The 21,814-nt window shown below is 41.4% G+C and overlaps 1 protein-coding gene across 2 annotated transcripts in view; it reads left to right on the top strand.

The window, feature by feature from the left end:
* Window positions 1-21,561, top strand: part of TMEM71 (transmembrane protein 71) — a 49,930-nt gene extending 28,369 nt beyond the window's left edge. Inside the window, exons 2-8 of one of the 2 annotated variants that reach the window (XM_061607603.1) lie at window positions 3,433-3,493; window positions 4,998-5,210; window positions 7,246-7,409; window positions 11,459-11,647; window positions 14,030-14,105; window positions 15,662-15,726; window positions 18,431-21,561. In XM_061607603.1, coding sequence (XP_061463587.1) covers window positions 3,433-3,493; window positions 4,998-5,210; window positions 7,246-7,409; window positions 11,459-11,647; window positions 14,030-14,105; window positions 15,662-15,726; window positions 18,431-18,453 — 791 coding nt within the window. In that variant the 3' untranslated portion in view covers window positions 18,454-21,561. Of the gene's footprint in view, window positions 1-3,429; window positions 3,494-4,997; window positions 5,211-7,245; window positions 7,410-11,458; window positions 11,648-14,029; window positions 14,106-15,661; window positions 15,727-18,430 lie in introns of both variants that reach the window. The other variant, XM_061607593.1, reaches the window with a different exon arrangement.
* Window positions 21,562-21,814: the final 253 nt, after the last annotated feature.

Raw genomic sequence — 21,814 nt, 5'->3', positions numbered from 1 at the left:
TAAGCCTCTAGTAAACTGTCCCTGTTTCTCCTTAGAATATGTTTACTTTCACTTTGAGGCAATGTTCTCAGTAAAACATCAACAAGAGATAAGAAGTCCGGGCATTTGGCCAACCTAAGTGCTTGTGGCTGATAGAAGTGAATTAGGATGAAATAAGAGAGAACAGATTAGGGTTGCCAGGCTCAGGGCCTGAAAATGATTCTGTATCTTTAAGAAAAGAAAAAAATCAGCTAAGTGCAGGTTTTCTTGCAACACTGTAATGGGAAAAAACAAAAGGTGGAATTCTCCCTTCCCCCTGCACAACTTTTAAAGATACAGAAGACCTCTTGGTTGCCAGGCCCAGCCTCCAAGAGGTCTTCTGTATATTTAAAACTTGTGCAGGGGGAAGGGAGAATTCCACCTTGTGGTTTTTCCCATTACAGGGTTGCAAGAACACCTGCACTTGGCTGACTTTCTCTTCTCCTAAAGATACAGGATCAGGATCGGGCCAGGAACCTGGCAACCCTAGTGAGAATACTCCTTTACTGAGGTGAAATGATGTAGGCAATACTATGAAAGGTAATGTATTAGCATACATCCCCAATATCTGTGCTGTGTATGATCTGGATTCTGGTATACTGTTGTCCACTTATAGTTACGTACATATACGCTGAATGCTTATAACAAATCAAAATGAGTAAGAGTCTACGTTGTTGATCTTTCCTTTTTTTACTTGAGCTATCCCTAGACTTGAGAAAGCTCTCAAGTGGTATTTCCACCCACTTGGTTCGCCTAGTGAGTTCTAACAGCTGGCAATAACCGTGGAAGCTTAGGTGACCACAACGTTTGCCATACAAGTTATCTGGAGAGACATGAACTGAGGGGAGACGCAAGAATCCTCAATCTAGTGCACAGTTTCACAGATAGAGATGGTTCAAGGCTATCTCACTGTTCTCACAGTGGCCAACCAGATGGGACCTATGGGAAACCCATAAACAGAGCCTGACCGCAAGAGCACTCTCCCCTTCTGTGATTTCTAGCAAGTGAGAGGTACATGGGAAGCTCTTGACATCTCAAAACTGGGGCAAGAGGGAAAAGTTAGTTCTGCTAAGATATTTCTGAACAGGAAAACAATTTCTAGAAAAGAATATAGGAAGAGCCCTGCTGGATCAGGCCAGTGGCCCATCTAGTCCAGGATCCTGTTCTCACAGTGGCCAACAAGATGCCCATGGGAAGCCCATAGGTAGGCCACAGGACCTGAGCACGACAGCACTCTCCCCTTCTGCGGTTTCCAGCAACTTGGTGATCTTGGGCCAGTGACCACCTATCAGCCTAAGCTACCTCGCAGGGTTGTTATGGGGATGACATGAGGAGGGGAAAAACTGTATATGGCTTCCTTAAGCTCCTTGAAGGAAAGGTAGGGCATTAATGGAACAGATAGGTTGATAGTTGTTAAGGTAGAGGGTTCTTCTCACCTGGATAAATGAAGTCAACAGTTCCTGGTTCAGAACTCTTAAGGGCAGTTCACATAGTTGACCTGCATTTTTTTAACCAGGTAAATTATGGTTAATTCACTCTACCAACAAGGCAACATGGGCATGGCATCTAATTGAAACCACCAAGTAGAATTGTTGATCTCTAATTACACTGTTTATTATTTATTTATTTATTTATTAGATTTATATCCCGCCCTTCCTACCAGTAGGAGCCCAGGGCAGCAATTGTTGTGGTTTTATTTATTAGATATAGAACTGGGAGGGAGAAAGGTCTCCAATGCTATATAGTCATTATAGCCCTTTCTTATTCCATGCTGCTGTTTCTGTGTTCAGGATGGAGATAAGCAAAGAAATCCACTGTATATTATTTTTCCAAAAAAGCAACCCTTTTCAAATCAGAAAACATACTTGTTGCTCTTAGGTTTGTGTGTGCTAAATGGACATTTAAAAACCCTTGCTTAAGTGAATCAAAAATACTTTGCCTTCTCAAGAAATATAGGTGAACTCTGTTCTGGTTGCCCCATTTCTGTGAGCAGTGTAGATGTTCCTGGGACCAGAGCTTGGAAAATTACTTTTTTGAACTACAACTCCCATCAGCCCAATCCAGTGTCCTTGCTGGCTGGGGCTGATGGGAGTTGTAGTTTTAAAAAAGTAACTTTTCCAAACTCTGCCTGGGACAGCACTTACTTAGGTTTGGGTTTCTTTTGAAGGAAGGATTACTGTGGCTTATGCTGTACTTTGCATTTTGTAATACATGTGTTTATCTACTGACATACAGAATGAACATAGGTGGAGGCAGGCAGCTTAAATATTTCATTTGCAAATCCCACTGCTCTGCATCACATTTCCAGTCAGACAGTCCCTACAAGAGGCTTTGCCATAGCTCAAAGCTTCTTCTTTGCCTCATTTCTCATTAGTCGCTAGCAACAACTACAGTTTTGCCATCTTTTTCTGTCCCTAAAATGCTTCAGGCGACTCTTTACAAACACAGAGATCTTGTTCACATCAACCTTAGTTTGGACAGAGGGGACGGAGAAATAGATACCTCTTTTGCCAAAGTGACTAACACCTTTCCAGAGGTGCTTCCAGCTATTTCCTAGTCATTGGGGACTGTCAAGATGACCAGTCCCCAAAACCCAGGAATCAGCTTTTTGTTGCCAGCAGTTGCCAAATTATCAAGGTCTAAAACTTACCCTGCAAGGCAATACACTACCACCACTCCTTATGTCCTACCAGGCTAGGCCGGAAGATATTTAGTCTTTACCGAACACACTTAAGAGAGGGAAAAAATGCATTTAATGTTCATAAATATGATAGTGTGAAAAAATACATATTGTTGCATGCCTCCCCAATCTCCGAGCGGTGAGATTTCAGGGGTCCTTCCTCTCCTCCAGGGTTTGGTTTCCTTTGGGAAGAAGGTCAGCGGAGACTGCGGTGTCTTTATGAAATATGGTTTGTTTATTTACACACATTCCAACCTGAGCTTAAGATGGAGGGGGTTCAAGGCATCAGCAGTCCAATATCCAGCTTTTCCATCTGGGTTGCAGGACGCATCCTATAGCCATAATGCAGAGCCAGCCTCTCTGCCTGCCTGCAGTTCCCAGCCTTTCTCTAGACCCAACTAAAACTACAAAACTCTCCTGGGCTCCAGGAGGGGGGCAGCGGCTCTCCTGAAGAGTTTCAGTGACAAAAGGGTCTTCCTAGCCCATTCACCATTGCTGGGCAACTGATAGACCTGGCCACTCTGTTTGTTTAAGAAAGGAGGGACTCATCTGACAAGCAGAGTGAATTCCTCATTCCAAGGCATAGGATTCCAAATCAGAGGCTGGAAAGGGGACCCACAGGAATCATCCATCCCAACCCCCATGCTCATAACAATATCTTCAGATTTGCAACTTGTCCCTAACAAACACATTAGTATTTATACTTCTCTTTATCTGCCTCTCTGCTTTAGCAGGTTCTTCATTGCTTGAAAAGGAGCCTAAGAAGAATCTGGCAGCAGAGTTCATCACGCCCCGGTAATTTATACATTTTTATTTCACCCTTCTACAACAGTAGAGAAAGTACCCTAAGTCTACCTGGTAGGGAAGTAGAGCATCTGGCAGTGGGACAGCATCTGCTTTGCATGCAGAAGGTCCCAGGTTCAGGCCCCGGCATCTCCAGGCAGAGCTGGGAATGTCCCCTGCCTGAACCCCTGGAGAGCCACTGCCAGTCAGTGTAGACAGTACTCAACTAAATGGACCAATGGTCTGACTCAATATAAGGCAGCTTCCTACGTTCGTGTGTTTGATTCATTTTCCCTGGCCAGGATCAAACACATAATTGCTACCAAGAAGCCATTTCCTGACGACTGACATGCAGGGTGGGAGAAGTAATATCTGAACTCATCTTTTGCTCATGCATGTGCCAGTGCTATGCACAGATAGCACAGATCTGCAGGGCAGAGCCTTCTTAGGAGTGGTGCCCCAGCTTTGGAACTCCCTCCCTTCTTTTAAAAATAAAATGGCCATCCTGGCATAAGATTATGGAATGGTCTCCCTGGAGAGATGCACCCAGCGCCATGACTATCAACCTTTAGGTGCCAGGTGAAGATGTTCCTATTCACACAGGCATTTTTTAATTGGTATTTGTCTTTTAACTGGGTGGGGTAGGATGTATCCTTTTTACGTTATTGCAGGATGAGCTTTTTTAGGTAATAATTTTCCCTTATCATCTGATGTATTTTAGATTTGATATTGTATGCTTTCTTAAAATAACTGTATGTTGCTTTTTTAGACAAATGTTTTGTAGCAAGCAGCAAATAAATATAATAAATAAATAATAAGCTTTCAAGGACTAGGGGTCATTTCATCAGCTGAGGTGACTTCTAGTCCACAAAAGCTTATGCCACTGTTCCCCAATATAGTGCCTTCCAGATGTTGTTGGACTACAATTCCCATCAGCCCCAGCTAGCATGGCCAATGTTCAGGGATGATGGGAGTTGTCCAAAAAATATCTGGATGACTTATATAATGCTTGGAGATTTTTTTCCTCAGCAAGTGGTTTATGGATTTTTCTAAATAAATAACAACAAATCTGTTAGTCTTTACGATCCCACAAGGCTCTTTATTGTATTAACTGCAACAGACCAACACAACTATCCCCTCCCGAACGTACTTACTTATTAAATTTATATCCCACCTTTCCTCCCAGAAGGAGCACAGGGCAGCAAACAAAAACACTAAAACACTCTGAAACATCTTAAAAGACTTTAAAACACATTAAAACGAAACATCATTAAAAACATATTAAAACAAAGCATCTTGAAAAACTTATTAAAACATCTTTGAAAACATATATTTTTTAAAAGCTTTAAAAAATCTAAAAAAGCAATTCCAGTACAGGTGCAGACTGGAATAAGGTCTCTACTTAAAAGGCTTGTTGAAAGAGGAAGGTCTTTGGTAGGCTGTCATTGTTGTCATTAAGTCATGGTCTTCTGTTAGATGTGTGAGTAACAGGATTTTTGTTATTACATCATTTTAGTTGCCCAGATGTGTTTCTGGATCATGACGCCACCTATGAATGTACTTCTACCAACCCCTGCACAGGCTGTGTCTTCACATGTCGCAGGAGCCCCCGGCTTCTTACTAATGGCTATTACCTACTCACAGAGGACAGTTTTCTGTCTGATGAAGATGGCAACATCACACTGAGTCCATCACAAACAAGTGTTACCTATAAAGAAAAATTAGTTAGGTAAGTGAGATTACATGTACACATTGGGGAAAACATTGTCTTCCACGCACTCTGCAAGACTAATGTTATTGAATCCTGTTCAGTTTTACGTTCTCCCTTCCTAACTATGTATGGAAAGTTAAGTGCTTTCCACGTAAGAATTTACTAATGTATGAAGCAGCCCATGAGTTCAGTATTTTATTTATTTATTTATTTCATTTGTATCCCGGCCTTCCTCCCAGCAGGAGTCCAGGGCAGCAAACAAAGCACCAAAAAACTTTAAAACTTCATAAAAACAGATCTTAAAATACATTAAAACAAAACAGCATTAAAAACAATTTAAAAAACAACCTTAAAAGGGTTAAAACATTATTAAAAAACATATTAAACAATTCTGACACAGATGTAGACTGGGATAGGTCTCAACTTAAAAGGCTTGTTGAAAGAGGAAATTGATTTATTGCCTCTGACAGTTTGTGGAGAATCTATATTTTCTGCAACAGTGTGGATCAGGAGTGGATAAACTTTTTCAGCCAGAGGTCAGTATTTCCTCATCATGAGCAACCTTCCAGGGGACCACATGCCAGTGGTGGTGGTGGAGTAACAGATGTGATTTCTACCTTTGTACATCAGGCTATATTCCAGGGGCACAAAAGCTGGAGGTTTCTACATGCAGATGCACACACACTTCTTCATCTTCCATCTAGGCAAGAAAGAGGTATGATTCCAGTTCAACGGCACATTCCAGCCAGGTACAAGCATGCAAGGAAGGCACAGAGCATGGCCAGTGAGGAGTTCAACCTGAAGAGATGGGGACGTAGCATGGGGAGAGTCTCAAGGGCCAGATGGAGAGGACTAGAGGGCCATATTTGGCCCCCAGGACTGAGGTTCTCCACCCCTGGTTTAGGTTCTCAGACATGTATTGGAGGGTTGGTCGGCCAGGACTTTCTTGGTCCTTTGCTCTGAACCTTGTTGTTCATAATAGCGATCATTCACTGTCAATGTGAATTGTACTTTACAAAAGTCATAAAAGATAGACCTCTGCTCTGAGTAGGGTTGGGATCCGCTAGCTGGGCCCAATCTGCTTACATTCTGTTGAAATGTAATGAAATTCCATTTAGACTTGCCTTTTCCCCCTGCAAACTTCTGCTTTGTTCCGGTTCGATACAGAACATGGAACCAGAAGTTATGCATTTGGAACTTGTGAGGGAATGGAGGGTTGGGATCCCATGCCTGTCCCTCCCTCCTGTCGCCAGCTTACTGCTGGCTTCACTGGGCTCCCTGCGGCAGCGCAGGTTGTTCCAAATCCCAATTCCCCCCTGACCTCTGCAGTGTTGGAAAGTGCAGGGAATGCTGTAGCCTGGGCTGGAAAATCCCCCTGCGTGGGCAATCTGGTTTCCCTCATTCTCCTCTAAGAAGGCTGCAGAGAGCCCCAGACAGCCCACGCTGCATGTAGCTTCTCTTGCGGCTTGCGGCTTCTTTCCCCCCCCTCCTTTTAGGTTTTTCTTTTTAAGAGGAAGGAGGGTTGATACTAGAGAAGTTAACAGGGAATCCTAGAGCATCTCCTTAATGTAAGTGAGATGCTCTAGGATTCCCTGTTAATCTCTGTAGCACTAACCCTTTAATTATATTCAATTTTTAAAAACTTTAAAATTTTTAAAAACAGAAAATACAGCAGAAATCTGATGTCTTTAGGATCGGTCTGCAAAGAGAACAGACTGGCAGATTTTTTAAAAATCTGGTCCCAACTCTGATTTGGGCAGAATTCTCCATCCCTAACTCTGAGGAGCTGCCTGGAAGAAGGGTGGGATATAAATCAAATAATAAATAAATAAATCTAAGTTCTGGCAGAGAGGGAAGACACGGGAAAGAAAGACAGAGGTGAAAGTAACAGGAGAAGAATATATGTAGCTTAAGTTATGTGTAAGTAAAGTTGTTTGTCTTAGTTTCAGTTACTGATGAGAATTGAATGGGTTCAGCACCATATGTTTTGTAGACCTTTGTAAAAGATCTGTTTTGAACTTACGTTCTTTAATTTTTTCTCTTCTCGTGCCAGAATATTTCGGAGAAGAAAGAGAATCCGCCGATCCCTTGTTAGCTTGTTCAATATTGGCGCCTCTAAATCATGGCTAAACAGCACCACCATAGAGTTACCTTATGGAGAAGACGCTTGGTTGGATGGAGACATTAACTTTGATGCCATTCAGTATTATGACAATGGTGAGCCTTGACTTTGCACACAGTAGCTGGCATTCTATTAGGCATTGTACTTAAAGTAAGACCTATGATGGGTGGGGAACCTCTGGCCTGTGGGCCGAATGCTCCCCTCCCCCAAGTAGGGATGGGGCATTTAAAGCTGAATCTATCAAATCTACACTTTCTGACATGAGATGAGGACCAAAGCAGAGCCGTCTTTCAAAATTCACACATATTCAAATTTTGCGATGCAGTTCTCTGACCCAACAATGTTTACAAAAATGCATATTTGAGGGAGGGAAATGTGCATAAAAATGAATACAGTATATTAGTGAATATCCCTAAAACAAAGAACAAAGAGAAAAATGCCTCCCCCCCACGTAAAGAAAAAAAGGCAAGGAAAAAAGATCAATATGCTACGTCTATATTTCTGTACAACATCAAATATCAGAAAAGAATAAAATGTAATATGAAATTTAAAAGCATAAAATTAAAATTCTATATATTTGCTGCTTTCACGCTGCACTTTATTCTGTTATTCCAATTATTTCTTGCCTGGTAATGTGTGAATTTGATTTGATCTTTCACACAATGTAAAAGCTAGTTCCGGAAATCTAGGGCCCATTCTTAAAAACAATATCTGCGTTTTCCATGTTTGGTTGATGGCCTTGAGATCCATACATGTCCTGTTTGTGGTTAGATTATTGTGAAAGCCAGTTATCAAGCATCCATACATGTGGGCTTTTTTTAAATCTAAATTTCTTAAGCATTGGCCACTCTCCTAAGTCCACCCCTTTTCAGTGATTGGTTCATAACGATTGTTTGCTTTTGCACGCTTTTTCAAAAGAGTGCAGAAACATACATCTTTTTTTTAATTCCCATGCATGCACAGGTTTGTGGATGCACTATGGGAAGGAGACAAGGGGCTTGGCATATGATGGAGAAATGCCCATGGACTGCCTATTGCAGGAAGGTCTGTGGCATTGCATCTGAGAGCACGGACATTAATGCGGTTGATTATATCGGTTTAGGAAAGCATATCGGTTTTTCAGTGGTATTTCTAATGCAGGTTTGTGAACGCAAATTCTGTACTAGCTTACAACATCATGTGGACGATGGTGAATTAATGAGGACACAAAGCTATAACACTGCAGATTATACAGTCCTATGGATGAGTCCCTAGTGAAATCTAGTGGAACTTTAACTTTCATTTCCATGATAAATGATTCCAGAAATGATCCATTTGCAAGCTTGAGAACCTGGAAAGTTGTGGGAGTTTTGCACTAACTGTAGCCACTCATGTGATAGTCATCTCGGCATGCAATGCAATCCTTCCCTCTAGATTTGCGTCATATTTTTTTTGCGTGGCAAAAATTGTACTGGTATTCCAGCATAAGCACGGGTGGCATCTTTTCTTTCCTCCTTCTCCCCCCCCCCCGTGTCCAGATACTAATTCGTGCAGTGAATTATGGGGGAACTGCAGTGCACATGTGTATAATGGGTGAGGGATGAAAACAAGATGTTGTTTGTTGCAGCAGTGTGAAAGTCATTTATGCGAAATGCCGGTATATCAGCCGAAAAAGCCATGGTTCCGTAACACAACAGGTACTGCAGTGTGGAAAGAATTTTAGAAATTGGGACAGAAGCACTGCCATTTTAATCTGAGAAACTGACTCAAAAAGCCCATATGTGAAAGCAGCCAATAGTAAAGAAGAACTTATAGCAGAACCAAATATAATCAAACAAAGTCTGTAATACAGCAACTGAGAAACATAAATTCAAAAGGTGGACCTGTAACTGATACAGGTCAAAACAGAAAGGAAATTTCTGTATAGCACATTGCCTATGTATATCCCTTTCCAATCGTGTTTTGCAGAATAGCTGACATGTCCCTTGATATATTCTTCCTGTAATGCAGGTGTCTGATAAACTCCACATGCCACATGCATTCCAGCTACAGTATGTATTAGGGATGGAAAGGTCTGTCTGTTTCAGTTCTCTCAGTTTCTCATTTTTCCAATGTTAAATTCAGTTCTCTACATTTCTACAATGATCTGCCAATTTTCTTAAAAAAAAACTCCTCATGAAAATACTCCACCATTTTAGTGCAAATTTCTCCAAATAAACACATTTTTGTAGGCAGCTTTGACAAAGGTGCACATTTTTGCAAGCCATTTCTCACCATTTCATGCCTTTTTGCATGTTAATTTCACTCATGTATTCATTTTTATGCACACTTTCCCCTCATATATGCATTTTTGTAAATGTTGTTTAGTTGACGAGCTGCATCCCAAAATTCTAATAAATGCAAATTTCAAAGGATGGTTGTGTTTTGGTTCTAATATTCTTTTGGAAATTGTGAATTTGATAAATTCTGCTAGAAATGTGAACTGAATCAAAATTCTCACCCATCACTAGTATGTATGCAAAAGTCATTGAAAAATGTGAGCTTTTAAAGGAGAAATTTGCACAAACGCTGGAGAATTTTCATGATTTTTTTTTTAAAATTGCAGGTTACTGCAAAAATGTTGAGAAGTTAATTTAAGATTGGAAGAATGACAAACTGGGAGAACGGAAACTGAGATCCTTCCATCCCTACTTCTAGGCCCCTCTATCCCACCCTTGGGACTCTCCCTCGGCTCTGTGGCTTCCTTGGGTTGGTTGGGCTGGCTGGAATATTTTCTTGCACTGTGATAATGCCACTTGGTTGCCTGGATAGATGATGCAGAGGATGGGGTATGGAAATCCCTGACTTTTGTATGACTTTGCACATTAGGAATATAGCAAAGGTAAGAATCGCATTCATTGTTCGGCTCACTTTTGCCTGTGGCCCTACCCACCACTAGCATGTGGCCCTGGAGAGATTGTCCACGAGGGAAAGCGGCCTTTGTGCTTCCTCACCTGTGACTGCTTGCTGACCAGCTCTTACATAATGGTAGTATGAGCAAGAACATATGGGAGATAAGGGACTTTGATTGCCATAAGTTTCAAACTTGGTACTTCAGGAATTCTTTCCGTATCGATTTACCTGAGATTGTTGAACCAATGCACACCTGAAATGGAGCCCATATATGTGTTGCAGAGGATTCTGGAAAATATTCCAGGGTGCACACTGAGTCCACACAGGGTACAGACCAACCCTGTAGGCAGCTCACTGTTGCTCCAAGGGAATTGCCTGATGGTGCACTATAGAATGCACCCACTGATTTCCTGTGGCTGCACAGGAAGACTGATTGAAGTAAGCAAAGTTTTTCTACTACCACTGATTGTGTCACTGAAGGAGCAAAGCTTAATTGGAACCACGGGGTTCTCTGGAACACAGTTTGGAAACTACTGATAATGAATTCAGAAAGCTAGAAGGAAGCTCTTTCTGTATCAATAAAGTTTGAGAGCTTTGTGCGTGTACATATGGGTGTTTTAAGTTTAAGAATTTATCATAGGGTAAGGGAACCACTAAACATGCATATGTTGTTGGGCTTCAGCTCCCATTATCCCTGACCACTGGCCATGCTGACTGGCTGACTGGGAGCTGGAGTCCAGCAACGTCTGGAGTAGGGATGGACAAGTTTGTCAATTTCAATTCTCTCAATTTCTCATTTTTTCTATCTTAAGTTCAGTTCTCCACATTTCTGCAGCAATTTGCAATTTTTAAAAAAACTCTCATGAAAATGTGTGAATTTCTCCTAAAAACACATTTTTGTGTGCAATTTTGACAAATGTAATATTTTTCCAAGCAATTTCCCCCAATGTAATTTTTTTTGTGTTATCTTTACTAATATATGCATTTCTTTGCACTCTTTATCCTAATATATGCACTTTTGTGCACATTGCATGCCTGAAGAACTGCACTGCAAAATGTGGAGAAATGCAAATTTCAAAGGATGGCTGTGTTTTGGTTCATATATCATTTTGAAAACTGCAAATTAGGTGAGTTCGTCTTCAGAGGAGAACTGAATTGAGTTTCTTCCCCCACCCCTAGTCTGGAGAGCCACCAATTCACCACCAATGATCTATAAGCATAGATAGTTCTATCATCACAACTGTTCATTTTAGTTTCATGAAACTTTTTACAGGTACTATTGACGCTGCCTTGGAATACAAAGCTCAAAGAGCAGAAAGACACAACCCAGCATCAAAGAAACCCTCTTCTTCAAAAGATGTAGCTTGCACAAAGCCAAGAAAAGAGCAGCATTATTCACCTCCTTGCACCTTTTCCCGGACAGAAGAAGAGTATTTCTATGAAAAATCTTTAGACAGTTCAAGTGAGTTAAACCCTTCTTTTAATTATAGTTGTTATGTGCCTTCAAGTCAATCATGACCTATGACAACCCTATGAATCAGTGACCTCCAATAGCATCTGTTATAAACCACCCTGTTCAGATCTTGTACGTTCAGGCCTGTGGCTCCCTTTATGGAATCAATCCATCTCTTGTTTGGCCTTCCTCTTTTTCTACTCCCTTCTGTTTTTTCCCAGCATTATTGTCTTTTCTAGTGAATCATGTCTTCTCATTATGTGTCCAAATGTGTATGATAACCTCAGTTTCATCATTTTATCTTCTAATCATAGTTCTGGTTTAATTTGTTCTAACACCCAATTATTTATCTTTTTCGTGGTCCATGATATGCACAAAGCTCTCCTCCAACACCACATTTCAAATGAGTTGATTTTTTTCTTATCCACTTATTTCACTGTCCAACTTTCACATCCATACATAGAGATCGGGAATACCATGGTCTGAATGATCCTGACTGTAGAGTTCAGTGATACATCTTTGCATTTGAGGACCTTTTCTAGTCCTCTCATAGCTGCCCTCCCCAGTCCTAGCCTTCTTCTGATTTCTTGACTATTGTCTCCATTTTGGTTAATGACTGTGCCAAGGTATTGATAATCCTTGCCAAGTTCATCCACAACTAGTGTACAAAGCCCTAAATGGCTCAGGGCCCAGGTGCTTGAAGAAATGGCTCCCACAGTACTAACTAACCTGGGCTTTTAAGATTGGCATGGGAGGCTCTGTTTGTGGTGCTTTTGATGAGTGCAGCCCGTGGGGCTACTACACGAAACAGAGCCTCCTTGGTGGTGGCACCCCAGCTAAGGAGCTCCCTCCCAGTGGAGGTCTAGTTGTCTGCTACACTGGATTCATTCAGGAGTCAGTGAGAAACATCGCCCTTCAGAACATGGTGGAAAGGCTGCTGCTGCTTTTATCACTGATTGTTTTACTTTCTTTTAAATGTGTTTGTGATTTTAGCACTGTGATTTTATTGCTGTTTGTGTGTGGTATTTAGGAAAGTTGTTAGCTACCCTAGGTTCTGTTGTGAAGGAAGGGCAGGAGACAAGAGAAATAAATGCACAATCTTCCCACTGATGCTCAATAGAAAGAAATAAAATGAGAAAAAGTTATTAGGAAGAAGATACTGCTCTTCCATAAAAAAGCTCAACATTGTTTGCAAAAATAAATATAAAAGCAAATAATGAGTAAGATGGTGTGAATGCTTTGAATACTTCCTCTGACATCTGCGAGGTTGTGTTTGGTAGGCTCAAAACAAAAGCAGGGGGATTAAATCAGTTTATGGCCTAATTCTCCACTTTCTTATTAGGCTAAAGACAATGCTTAAGAGTTCTGTAAGATGTAACCTCATTTATAAAAATGTATTTATTACCCATCAGCCTTTCTTTCACAGACCTTGGCTGTACTAGATGTTACACGCTGGTCAAGGGCTGCATCTAGTGAAGGTTGCGTCTTCTGGAATAGTCGGAATAGTACTAGCACTTTGCTGAAAGTTTCTCCTGCATTTTTTTCTAGCCATTCTCCATCAATGAATGAGAAAATTTTGGTGAAATGCTCCTGGATGAGGTGCAAGGTTATTGTTGACCTTACTTTACTTATAAGGTAGCTGAGCGGTGCTTTTGAGTGTCTCCCGTGCTAAGCTATATAAATGTAAGGTATATCTTTAAAGCAGTAATATATCACTTTCAGTCATGGCTTACCCCAAAGAATCCTGGGAACTGAAGTCTGTTAAGAATCCTGGGAGTTAGGAGACCCCTATTCCCTTTGCAGAGCTGCAATTCCCAGATTTCCCTGGGAAGAGGGATTGCTTTTGAAATCGCTCTGAGAATTGTAGCTCTGTGAGGGGAATAGGAGTCTCCTAAGAGCATGCTTAACACATTACAGTTCCCAGGATTGTCTGGGGAAGGCATGACTGATTAAAGTGTTATGATACTGCTTTAGATGTACAGTGCAGATGGGGCCCATCGGTCAGTGGGTAGAGCATGTGTTGTGCATGCAGAAGGTCCCAAATTCAACCCCTAGCATCTCTAGGTAAAAGGATCAGGCATCAGGTGATAGGGAAGACCTCTCTGCCTGAGACCCTGGAGTGCGGCTGTCAGTCAAAGTAGATAATATAGGAGTAGACAGACAAATGGTTTGACCTGGTAAAAGGCAGCTTCATTTTAGCAGGAAGATTAGCGGGAAGCCAGTCATTTTCATGATTATTCTGGACTGCTTTTAATGGTTTTTAAAAATGTTTTTATGCTGTTCACTGTCCTGATATTTTATGAGAGGGTGGTATATATAAACAAACTTATAATAAGAGATTGCCATTCTTGCAATAACTATTTCTCTCTTGTTTGTCTGTGTTGTAAATAGAACCTTTTACAGGGAGACATGACCTTTGCCCAGTGATCACGCTGTCCATGTGCTTGATCATTTCTCTTTGCATAAGGTAAGTTGAAAGTATTTATATATAACAATGCTTCCATTTATAGAGCATGCAAATAGTTTTTCAAAGAAGACATAGGCCATGCTCCTGCAAATGTGACCAGCTACTGGAGCCCGAAGGGGCTTTGGATTCTATTAAATGGCAAACTCAGGTCAGTTTCAATAGGAGTCTATGAAACGACATTGGGGTTAGTTATTCTTTTCTTTTCTTTTTTTTAAAATCACAAATATGCTGAGATGCTGTGAGATGACTGCCCACCATGTATTTAGCCATTTAACAGGGAACTGAACTTCAAGGAGAGTTTGGCGAAAGCTATTCTGATGTCCATTTTTAAACTAATGACCAGTGTGAATTTCATGGGAATGTTTGGAGAATGCCAAGTCTGAGGCTTTGTACACACCATACATTGAAAATACCCCCCAAAAAAGAATCCTGGGAACTGTAGTTTGTTAAGGTTGCTGAGACTTATAGCTCATTTCCCAGGATTCTTGAGGGGGGGGATGTACTTTAAACATATGTGTGTTCAGAGCCTCAATGTTATATTGGTGCCTGATGTAAAAAGCCACGAGCTCAGCCTAGCTTTGTTGACAGGCTTGAGTTCCTGACTGAGATAGTAACCAGGAAACCCCTAGGCTGAGGGAGAGAGAGAGAATGGTTTAAAAATATGTGACTGGAGGATGAACAACACACATTTATGTCAGTACCCCTCACAGGCCTACAATTCCCTTAACAAACTACAGCTCCCAGGATTCTTTGGGGGATATGTGTGTGGTCTGGTGTGTACACAGCCACATCCTCACCCCACTCAATGGTGCCAAACTACAAGTGATGTAAGAGATCTGTGATCAATCTTTCAGCATTGTTGTTCCACCCACCCCCACCTCCACCCAGCTGAAATACAATCTCAGGAGGCACTGTATCAATCACAGGTGTGGCATAGAGTGTAGAGGTGCTTAACCTTTCCCCATTGGCCCATTGTTCTGCTTTCTTACCCATGCACAAAATAAGTCAATGCATAAGGATTAGGGGGAATGAAATATGGGATCAATACATCAATACCTCTTAGCACAGCTTCACAATAGATTGACCCTGTGCTGGTTACGATTTGTGCCATTCTTCCTTGTGGATGACAGCAAGGAAATGTAGAGTAGACACACATTTCTGTGCGATTGCAACAGGTGCCATGTCAGTTGCAGTTGGCATCAAATGGAACTGGATGAGTGGGTTAAAGAGATGTGTTTGAAGATGCACCTGTTTTACACAGGCATTCACTTGATCTCTTGACCCAAGTCTCCTGCTTTAATTACTGTGCTGTTTTAAAAGGATTGTTTTATTGTATATTTTAATCATGGATGTTTTTATTTTCTAATGAGATGTTTTGCATTTTAATTATGGCATATTTTTAATCTGTTTTTTTTTTACCAGTGTTCTGCAACTGATTTTTTATGTTTTGTAAACCACTTAAAAACCATCTGGGCATTAAGCTGTATATAAACAAATAAATAATGCTGCTCAAGGAATGCCTAAGATGTGGCTTAGGTTGATTCTTGTGGTTACAGATTCTTTCTGGGAGGACTGCTTACCACTCTGCAGAGCTTCTTGCTGTTCATCATCATTTTAATTTGTAAGTAGAATTTTAATCTTATCTTTGCCGTATGATAATTAATGGGACTGACTTCAGGTTCCTAACTCTTCTAAAGAGAGGTGTATCTTGTGCCCATTAAGCTGTCGTTATCATCATCTATATCTTATTTATTAAGGACCTAAAGTTAGAATGCACCTATTTTTTTTATCTGCTATACATACTTTTTTATACATATAAAGAAGTCCCTGCTCACAGGCTTACAATCCGATTGCCAGAATAGATATGACATTTGTCATGCAGTTTGGCATTGCATAGCTGATGTTTTGTTAAACTAATAACCAGTGTGTGAGACTTGAGTTGAACCACTTTAGTGCACGGCAAACAAAGGTGAGTTTCAAAGGCAGTTCCACTAGGGCCTGTCAACCCTGTTTTTTTAAAAAAGGGTTACAATTCTGCAGTGGAAAGAAGAAACCTCAACTGTCAGTTTGACAAAAATCAGCTATGGACTGCTAATCTACTTGCCAAACATCATGTCTTGTTTGGCTCTAATAAGCATGATTCAAGAGGAACAGGAAAGGAACAGGAATACAAGCAAGTTCAAATACACACAGTTGTGCTGTGTGAGGTGGGGCACTGCCACTGAGCTGCCGTCCCAGCTGTTGGCGAGTCTTGCATGTGGTGAGGCAGGGCAGCAGCAAGGACCGGGGAGGACTAGGTTGGGGATAGCAATGGGTGCAGATGTACCTACGTCCCTGCCCCATCCTGGTTCCAGTGAGTGGCATCGCTGCTGCAACTAGGGAGACAGCACAGTGGGCAGTGACCTACCTCACACACCATGACTGAACACACACAGTGCAATCCTATGCATCTTTTCTTGGAAGAAAGTCCCACTATATTCAGTGGGACTTATTTATTTGGAGCATTTATACGCTGCCTACTCGGGATGGAATGATTTGTCAGTTTCTGTTCTCTCGGTTCCTCATTTTTCCAATCGTAACTTCAGTTCTCCACATTTCTGCAGCAATCCTCATGAAAATTCTCCAGCATTTTACTGTGAATTTCTGCTAATAAACACATTTTGACTTATGTACATATTTTTGAAAGCCGTTTCTCATCATTTAATGCATTTTTGCATGTTATTTTTACTCATATATTGATTTTTCTGCACACTTTCCCCTATATGCGTTTTTGTAAACATTGGTTGGTTGGCAAGCTGCACTGCAAAATTAGAGTTTTGAATGATGGCTGCGTTTTGGTTCTTGCATTGTTGGGAAAGAGCAAATTTGATAATTTCAGCTTGAAATGCAAACTGGATTGAAATGATTGCCCATTCCTAACTGCTACTCATTGTGGCCTACTAAATGTTTGAAATACAATAGAATGTCATTTCTACTTGAGAGGGGCAAAGGTGTATACAAGTTTTCTAGCAGGCTACAGGTGTTTGTGCTGCTCCTCTGAGTCCCACACAGGAAGGGGTGGACAAATGTCAGTTTCTGCAACTTTCTCATTTTTTCAATATTAAGTTCAGTTTGCCACATTTCTGCATCAGTTTCCCATTTGTTTTTGTTTTTTAAAGTCCTCGTGAAAATTCTTCAGCATTTCAGTGTGCATTTCCCCCAATATACTCATTTTTGCATGCAAATAGACATATCTTCCCTAATATAACACGTTTCTGTATGTTATTTTTATGGCTATGTGCATTTGTTTGCACACTTTCCTCCAACAGATGTATTTTTATATACTTTTTTTGTTGGAAAACTGTACGACAACATTTGGCGAAGCGCATGTTTTGAAGGACAACTGTGTTTTGGTTTGCATATTGTTTCAGGAAGTGTGAATTATGTTTGCTCGCATTGAAATCTGAGCTGAACCAAATTTCTCTTCCATCCTTATACTTATAGGCCAGACTTTCTTCATCCAGGCTGCCATTGCTGTTGTTTTTTGCAATTTTGGCACCTGATAGCGGATGCAAGAGGTTGTGGGAATGCAAAGGTGTTCACAAGTCTCCCTCAGTTCTTAGGTTTTTTGAATGCCACTAGTAATTGTGTTTAGGATTGCACCCTAATTTTTCAAAAATAACAGTGAATTATGAATTAATATCTAGGGAGAGCTTTCCTTTTTTTTTCACCAGCATCCCAGGTTTATGAACCTATTTCATAATGCAATTTCATAATATTTCATTTCTGTTTTTGGCTGCATGTTAATTTCTTAAACAAGATATAAATCTCCTTTAATCAGTCTCGCCTGGAAACTCATTCCCAGCAGTTGACAGATTGCTGCTTGATTGAGAATCAACATACCTAAGGGAGCAACCGTAACTATGGGAAGCCCGTGTAATTTACAGCGGCTTAAGTGAAGCCGGTGTAAAGTATTCCAGATCCAAACTGCATTTAGAAGCAAGGCTTCTGCTGGCTGAGCTGGACCAAGCCTGGCAGACGGAAAACAAACCTTTACAACAGAGTTTGACTTAGACCACCCTTTTTGCTGGTAAAAATTCCGCTGGGTTGCCAGGTCATGTGATTGAACTGATCAGAGTTAGGATCCAGTGTAGTCCTGGTTGAACTAGGGTTTGGCCACCTGAGCCAGAGATCTGGCAGATCCTAACTCACTCATCCTGGCAGATCTTGGGGTTGGATTGTTCCTTAAACAACTGTTTTGGTACTCAAGTTATATTGCACAATCTCATAATACTAGACAGTTTTCAACTGCATGATACTTGTCATCTTTCTCTCTTTTCAACCAGGTTCACTGGCATTTCTGCACTAGTTTTTTCTTGATACCGCCTTCTGTCAGTCCATACAATCTGAACAGGATAACCATCCCTTCCCTTCAAAAACTTGCTTGTTTCCACATTTCTTCTGGAAACCTTGTATGACTGCATGTAGGAATATTTTCAATAATAATAATACCCTGGCCTGTGCCTCCAAGCTGCACCAGGGACACAGATCAAACGGCATGTTGATCAATGAGGATTCTGAGAGTATCTTATCAAAAAGTATAATTTGCAGAATTAAGGAGCTGGTGGAGATGCGGAGTGAGCCAGGGAATTGAGGTGGCAATTATAACTCATGCACCAGTGTGGACCTTCCTCTGTATGACCAGGCTCCTAAGGATGGAGTTCCTGAACAATGGATGGATGCTGCCGGTGGACTTGTCCCAGCCTACAGACACGTGTGCCCAGTTGTGCTTTGCATGGGAAGCACTGCAGTATTAGGCAGGCTGTCTTTCAGGAATGCTTGTATGCTGTTCCTGACTTTTTTGTTGAGGAACTCTCCTGTGCAAAGGAAAGAGTGACATCTGTTGTTCCACCCACACTTTGGCTCTGGTCCTGCCTGCCACGGGCATGTGGCCCCTGGAAAGTTCCACACAACAGAATGTGGCCCTTGAGCTGAAAAATGTTCCCCAGCCCTGATACAGGGGAAGAAATATTGAGAGTCAAGTCTTTTGTGCGCTGTGGCAGACTATGGGAAAGAAACCGTGAAAACTGAAGCAAAGAAAATGTTTATAGCTGAAAGTGTAATGGTACCAGAGGAAAATACACCACTTTAGAAATGTAAATAATCAAGAGGTATATAAATGCTTTAAATAAATAACAGTACATTTAGACCAATTCTCCCTGTAGGACGTGCACCTTGAGCCACCAGATGGTGCCATTTTACAGCTGAATTTTGTTTGTCTTTCCTGAAACTATCCATGTGAGCCCGGAGAGGGCTCCCTCTTTATGCAAATAACTAGTGTCTCTAAAACAAGTATTTCTATTATCTCTCTCCCTCTTCCCTCCCCCTCTTCTTTTATCCCACTGTGTGGCTCAATACATGATATTAGGATGAGAAAAAGGTATTAGATGGGAGTATTCAGTTATGTGGGCTTTCTTTTGAACTCATCCTATCAAGTAGCAGTATTGAGCGGCAGGAGAGCATGGTCCCCTGCGGTGCGGACTTATGATGTCTTGTAGGTCACGGAACAGATCACTCTGATATTTTATAATGTGAGCAGTTTATACATCTTTTTAAAAAATAAATAAGAGGCTATTGAGGGCAGGAGATGGTTGTGCTTGGTGGCTTTGAATAGAATCTGATGTCTTGAGGAGGTGGGAGGGGGGTAATATCAAAAGCTCTCAAGTGAAACAGAAAATAGCCTGACAACAAACACCAAAGTCTTATTACAGGATAAGCTTTCATGAGCTAGTCTGTTTCACCAGATGGAGTAGGATTCATCTAAAGAATCAATCAACAAATGTATTTACATATAGATAGAAAGTAATGACAGTGCGGGTTGAAGTGGATAACCTCAGGTCCCCTTCCATTTGGGGCTTTTCCGTCTAGAGAAAAGGCAAGTCAGGGGTGACATGGTGTGTATAAAATTATGCATGGCATGGAGAAAATGAATAGAGAAAAGTTTTTCTCCCCCTCATATAACACTGGAACTCGTGTACATTCAATGAAACTGAATGTTGGAAGATTCAGGACAGACAAAAGAAAGTACTTCTTCACGCAGTGCCAGTAGAGTAGTGGCAAATTCAGAAGTGCAGGGTCCCTTCATGATAGTCATGCCACACCCCTCAGAGTTGCACCTCTTCACTTGGTTGCTCTATGTCATCATCTCCACACTCCTCAGTCCTTCTCACACATGTGTTCTTCCACAACTGATGTCCCTAGGAGCTAATCAGCATGAAAGGGAAGTTCTAGCTGCTCAGAAGAGTCTTCTCTGTGGCTGACTCACCTCTGTTCACTCTGATTGGCTCCAATCAGCAGGAAAAGACAAGGAAGCGTGTTAGAAGATTATTTTCAGTGGCTAACACACTCCCCTTTCATGTTGATTGGCTCGTAGGATACTGGAGACATAGGGATCCTGCTCCCAAAAAAGTAAGGTGTCTAAGACACACCCCCGAGACCCCGGATGACTACACTCCAGCCCAGCGCATGGTTAAACTGTGGAATTTGCTCCCACAAGAGGCTGTGTTGGCCACCAAATTGGATGGCTTGAAAAGAGTTTTAGATAAATTCATGGAGGATAAGGCTACTAGCCACGATGGCTATGTTCTGCCTTCATAGGTGGAGGTGGTATGCTTCCAACTACCAGTTGCTGGAATCCACAGGAGTGGAGAGTGCTCTTTGCACTCAAGTTCCACTTGTGGGCTTCCCATGGATTACTGGTTGGCCACCTTGAGAGCAGGATGCTGAATTAGATGGGCCATTGGCCTGATCCAGCACACTCTTCTAGGCTTGTAAGGTTGGAGCCTGGGTAATAGAAGGACTTGTTGGGTGGTCAAATCTGCTAAACAGGTCTGGCTTTGTGATGTGGAATAATTGGCCAAGTACAGGTGATTTGTTGCCATAGGAGCTAATGGTTGGAAATCCTTCTGGAAGAAGAGAGCCTTTGTGGAAGAGGGACTGGAAGAGACACAGCTAAAGCCGCTTAGAATTCTTTGGAACTGAAGCGGGATATAAACTTCTTAAATAAATAAATAAATAAATAAATAAATAAATAATTTACTCTCTACAAGAATCCTTTGGCACCAGAACTAACCCTGTGTTCCATTTGCTGAAGCATTGTTGGTTGTCCCTAGAGTTGGTGAGGCTCATTTAACAGCAACAAGAAATCGAGCTTTTAGTGTCATCAGCCCAGTCCTGTGGAATGCTCTGCCAACAGAAATTCAGCAGGCACCTTTCCGTTCTGACTTTTAAACACCTACTGAAAACTTTTCTGTCACCAGGCTTATGCAGGCCATTGAGAAGATATCTTTCTGCAGTAGTTTAGCTAATGATTTCTGATTTTAAATTTTGCATACGGTTTTATCTTGTATTTCTATATGTTGTTAAACTGCTCTGATTTTGTTAAATGAATGTACATGTGTAGCGGTATGTAAATATTTAAATAAATACATCTTAAGGAATACTGATCCACATGTTTCAGATGGCAGATGGGGTGGCAGTGCCCCCCCCTTTGGCTGTGTGCAGGGCTATGGCTGTGGCTGACCAGCTGACTGCTGCTATGCCAGTACTGCTGCTGCTTTGTCCCCCCTTTCCCCTTAGCTACCTCTCAAGGTAAGTAAACTGCCCCTGGACCTGGAGATTCCACTTAGTTATCACAGTCATAATAGGCCTGCCCTCCACGAATTTGTCCA

This window comes from Rhineura floridana, chromosome 1 (genome assembly GCF_030035675.1).
Source record: "Rhineura floridana isolate rRhiFlo1 chromosome 1, rRhiFlo1.hap2, whole genome shotgun sequence".
NCBI classification, from domain to species: Eukaryota; Metazoa; Chordata; class Lepidosauria; order Squamata; family Rhineuridae; genus Rhineura; species Rhineura floridana.
The sequence above is the reverse complement of the archived record's forward strand: the minus strand, read 5'-3'. Positions and strand labels throughout refer to the sequence as shown.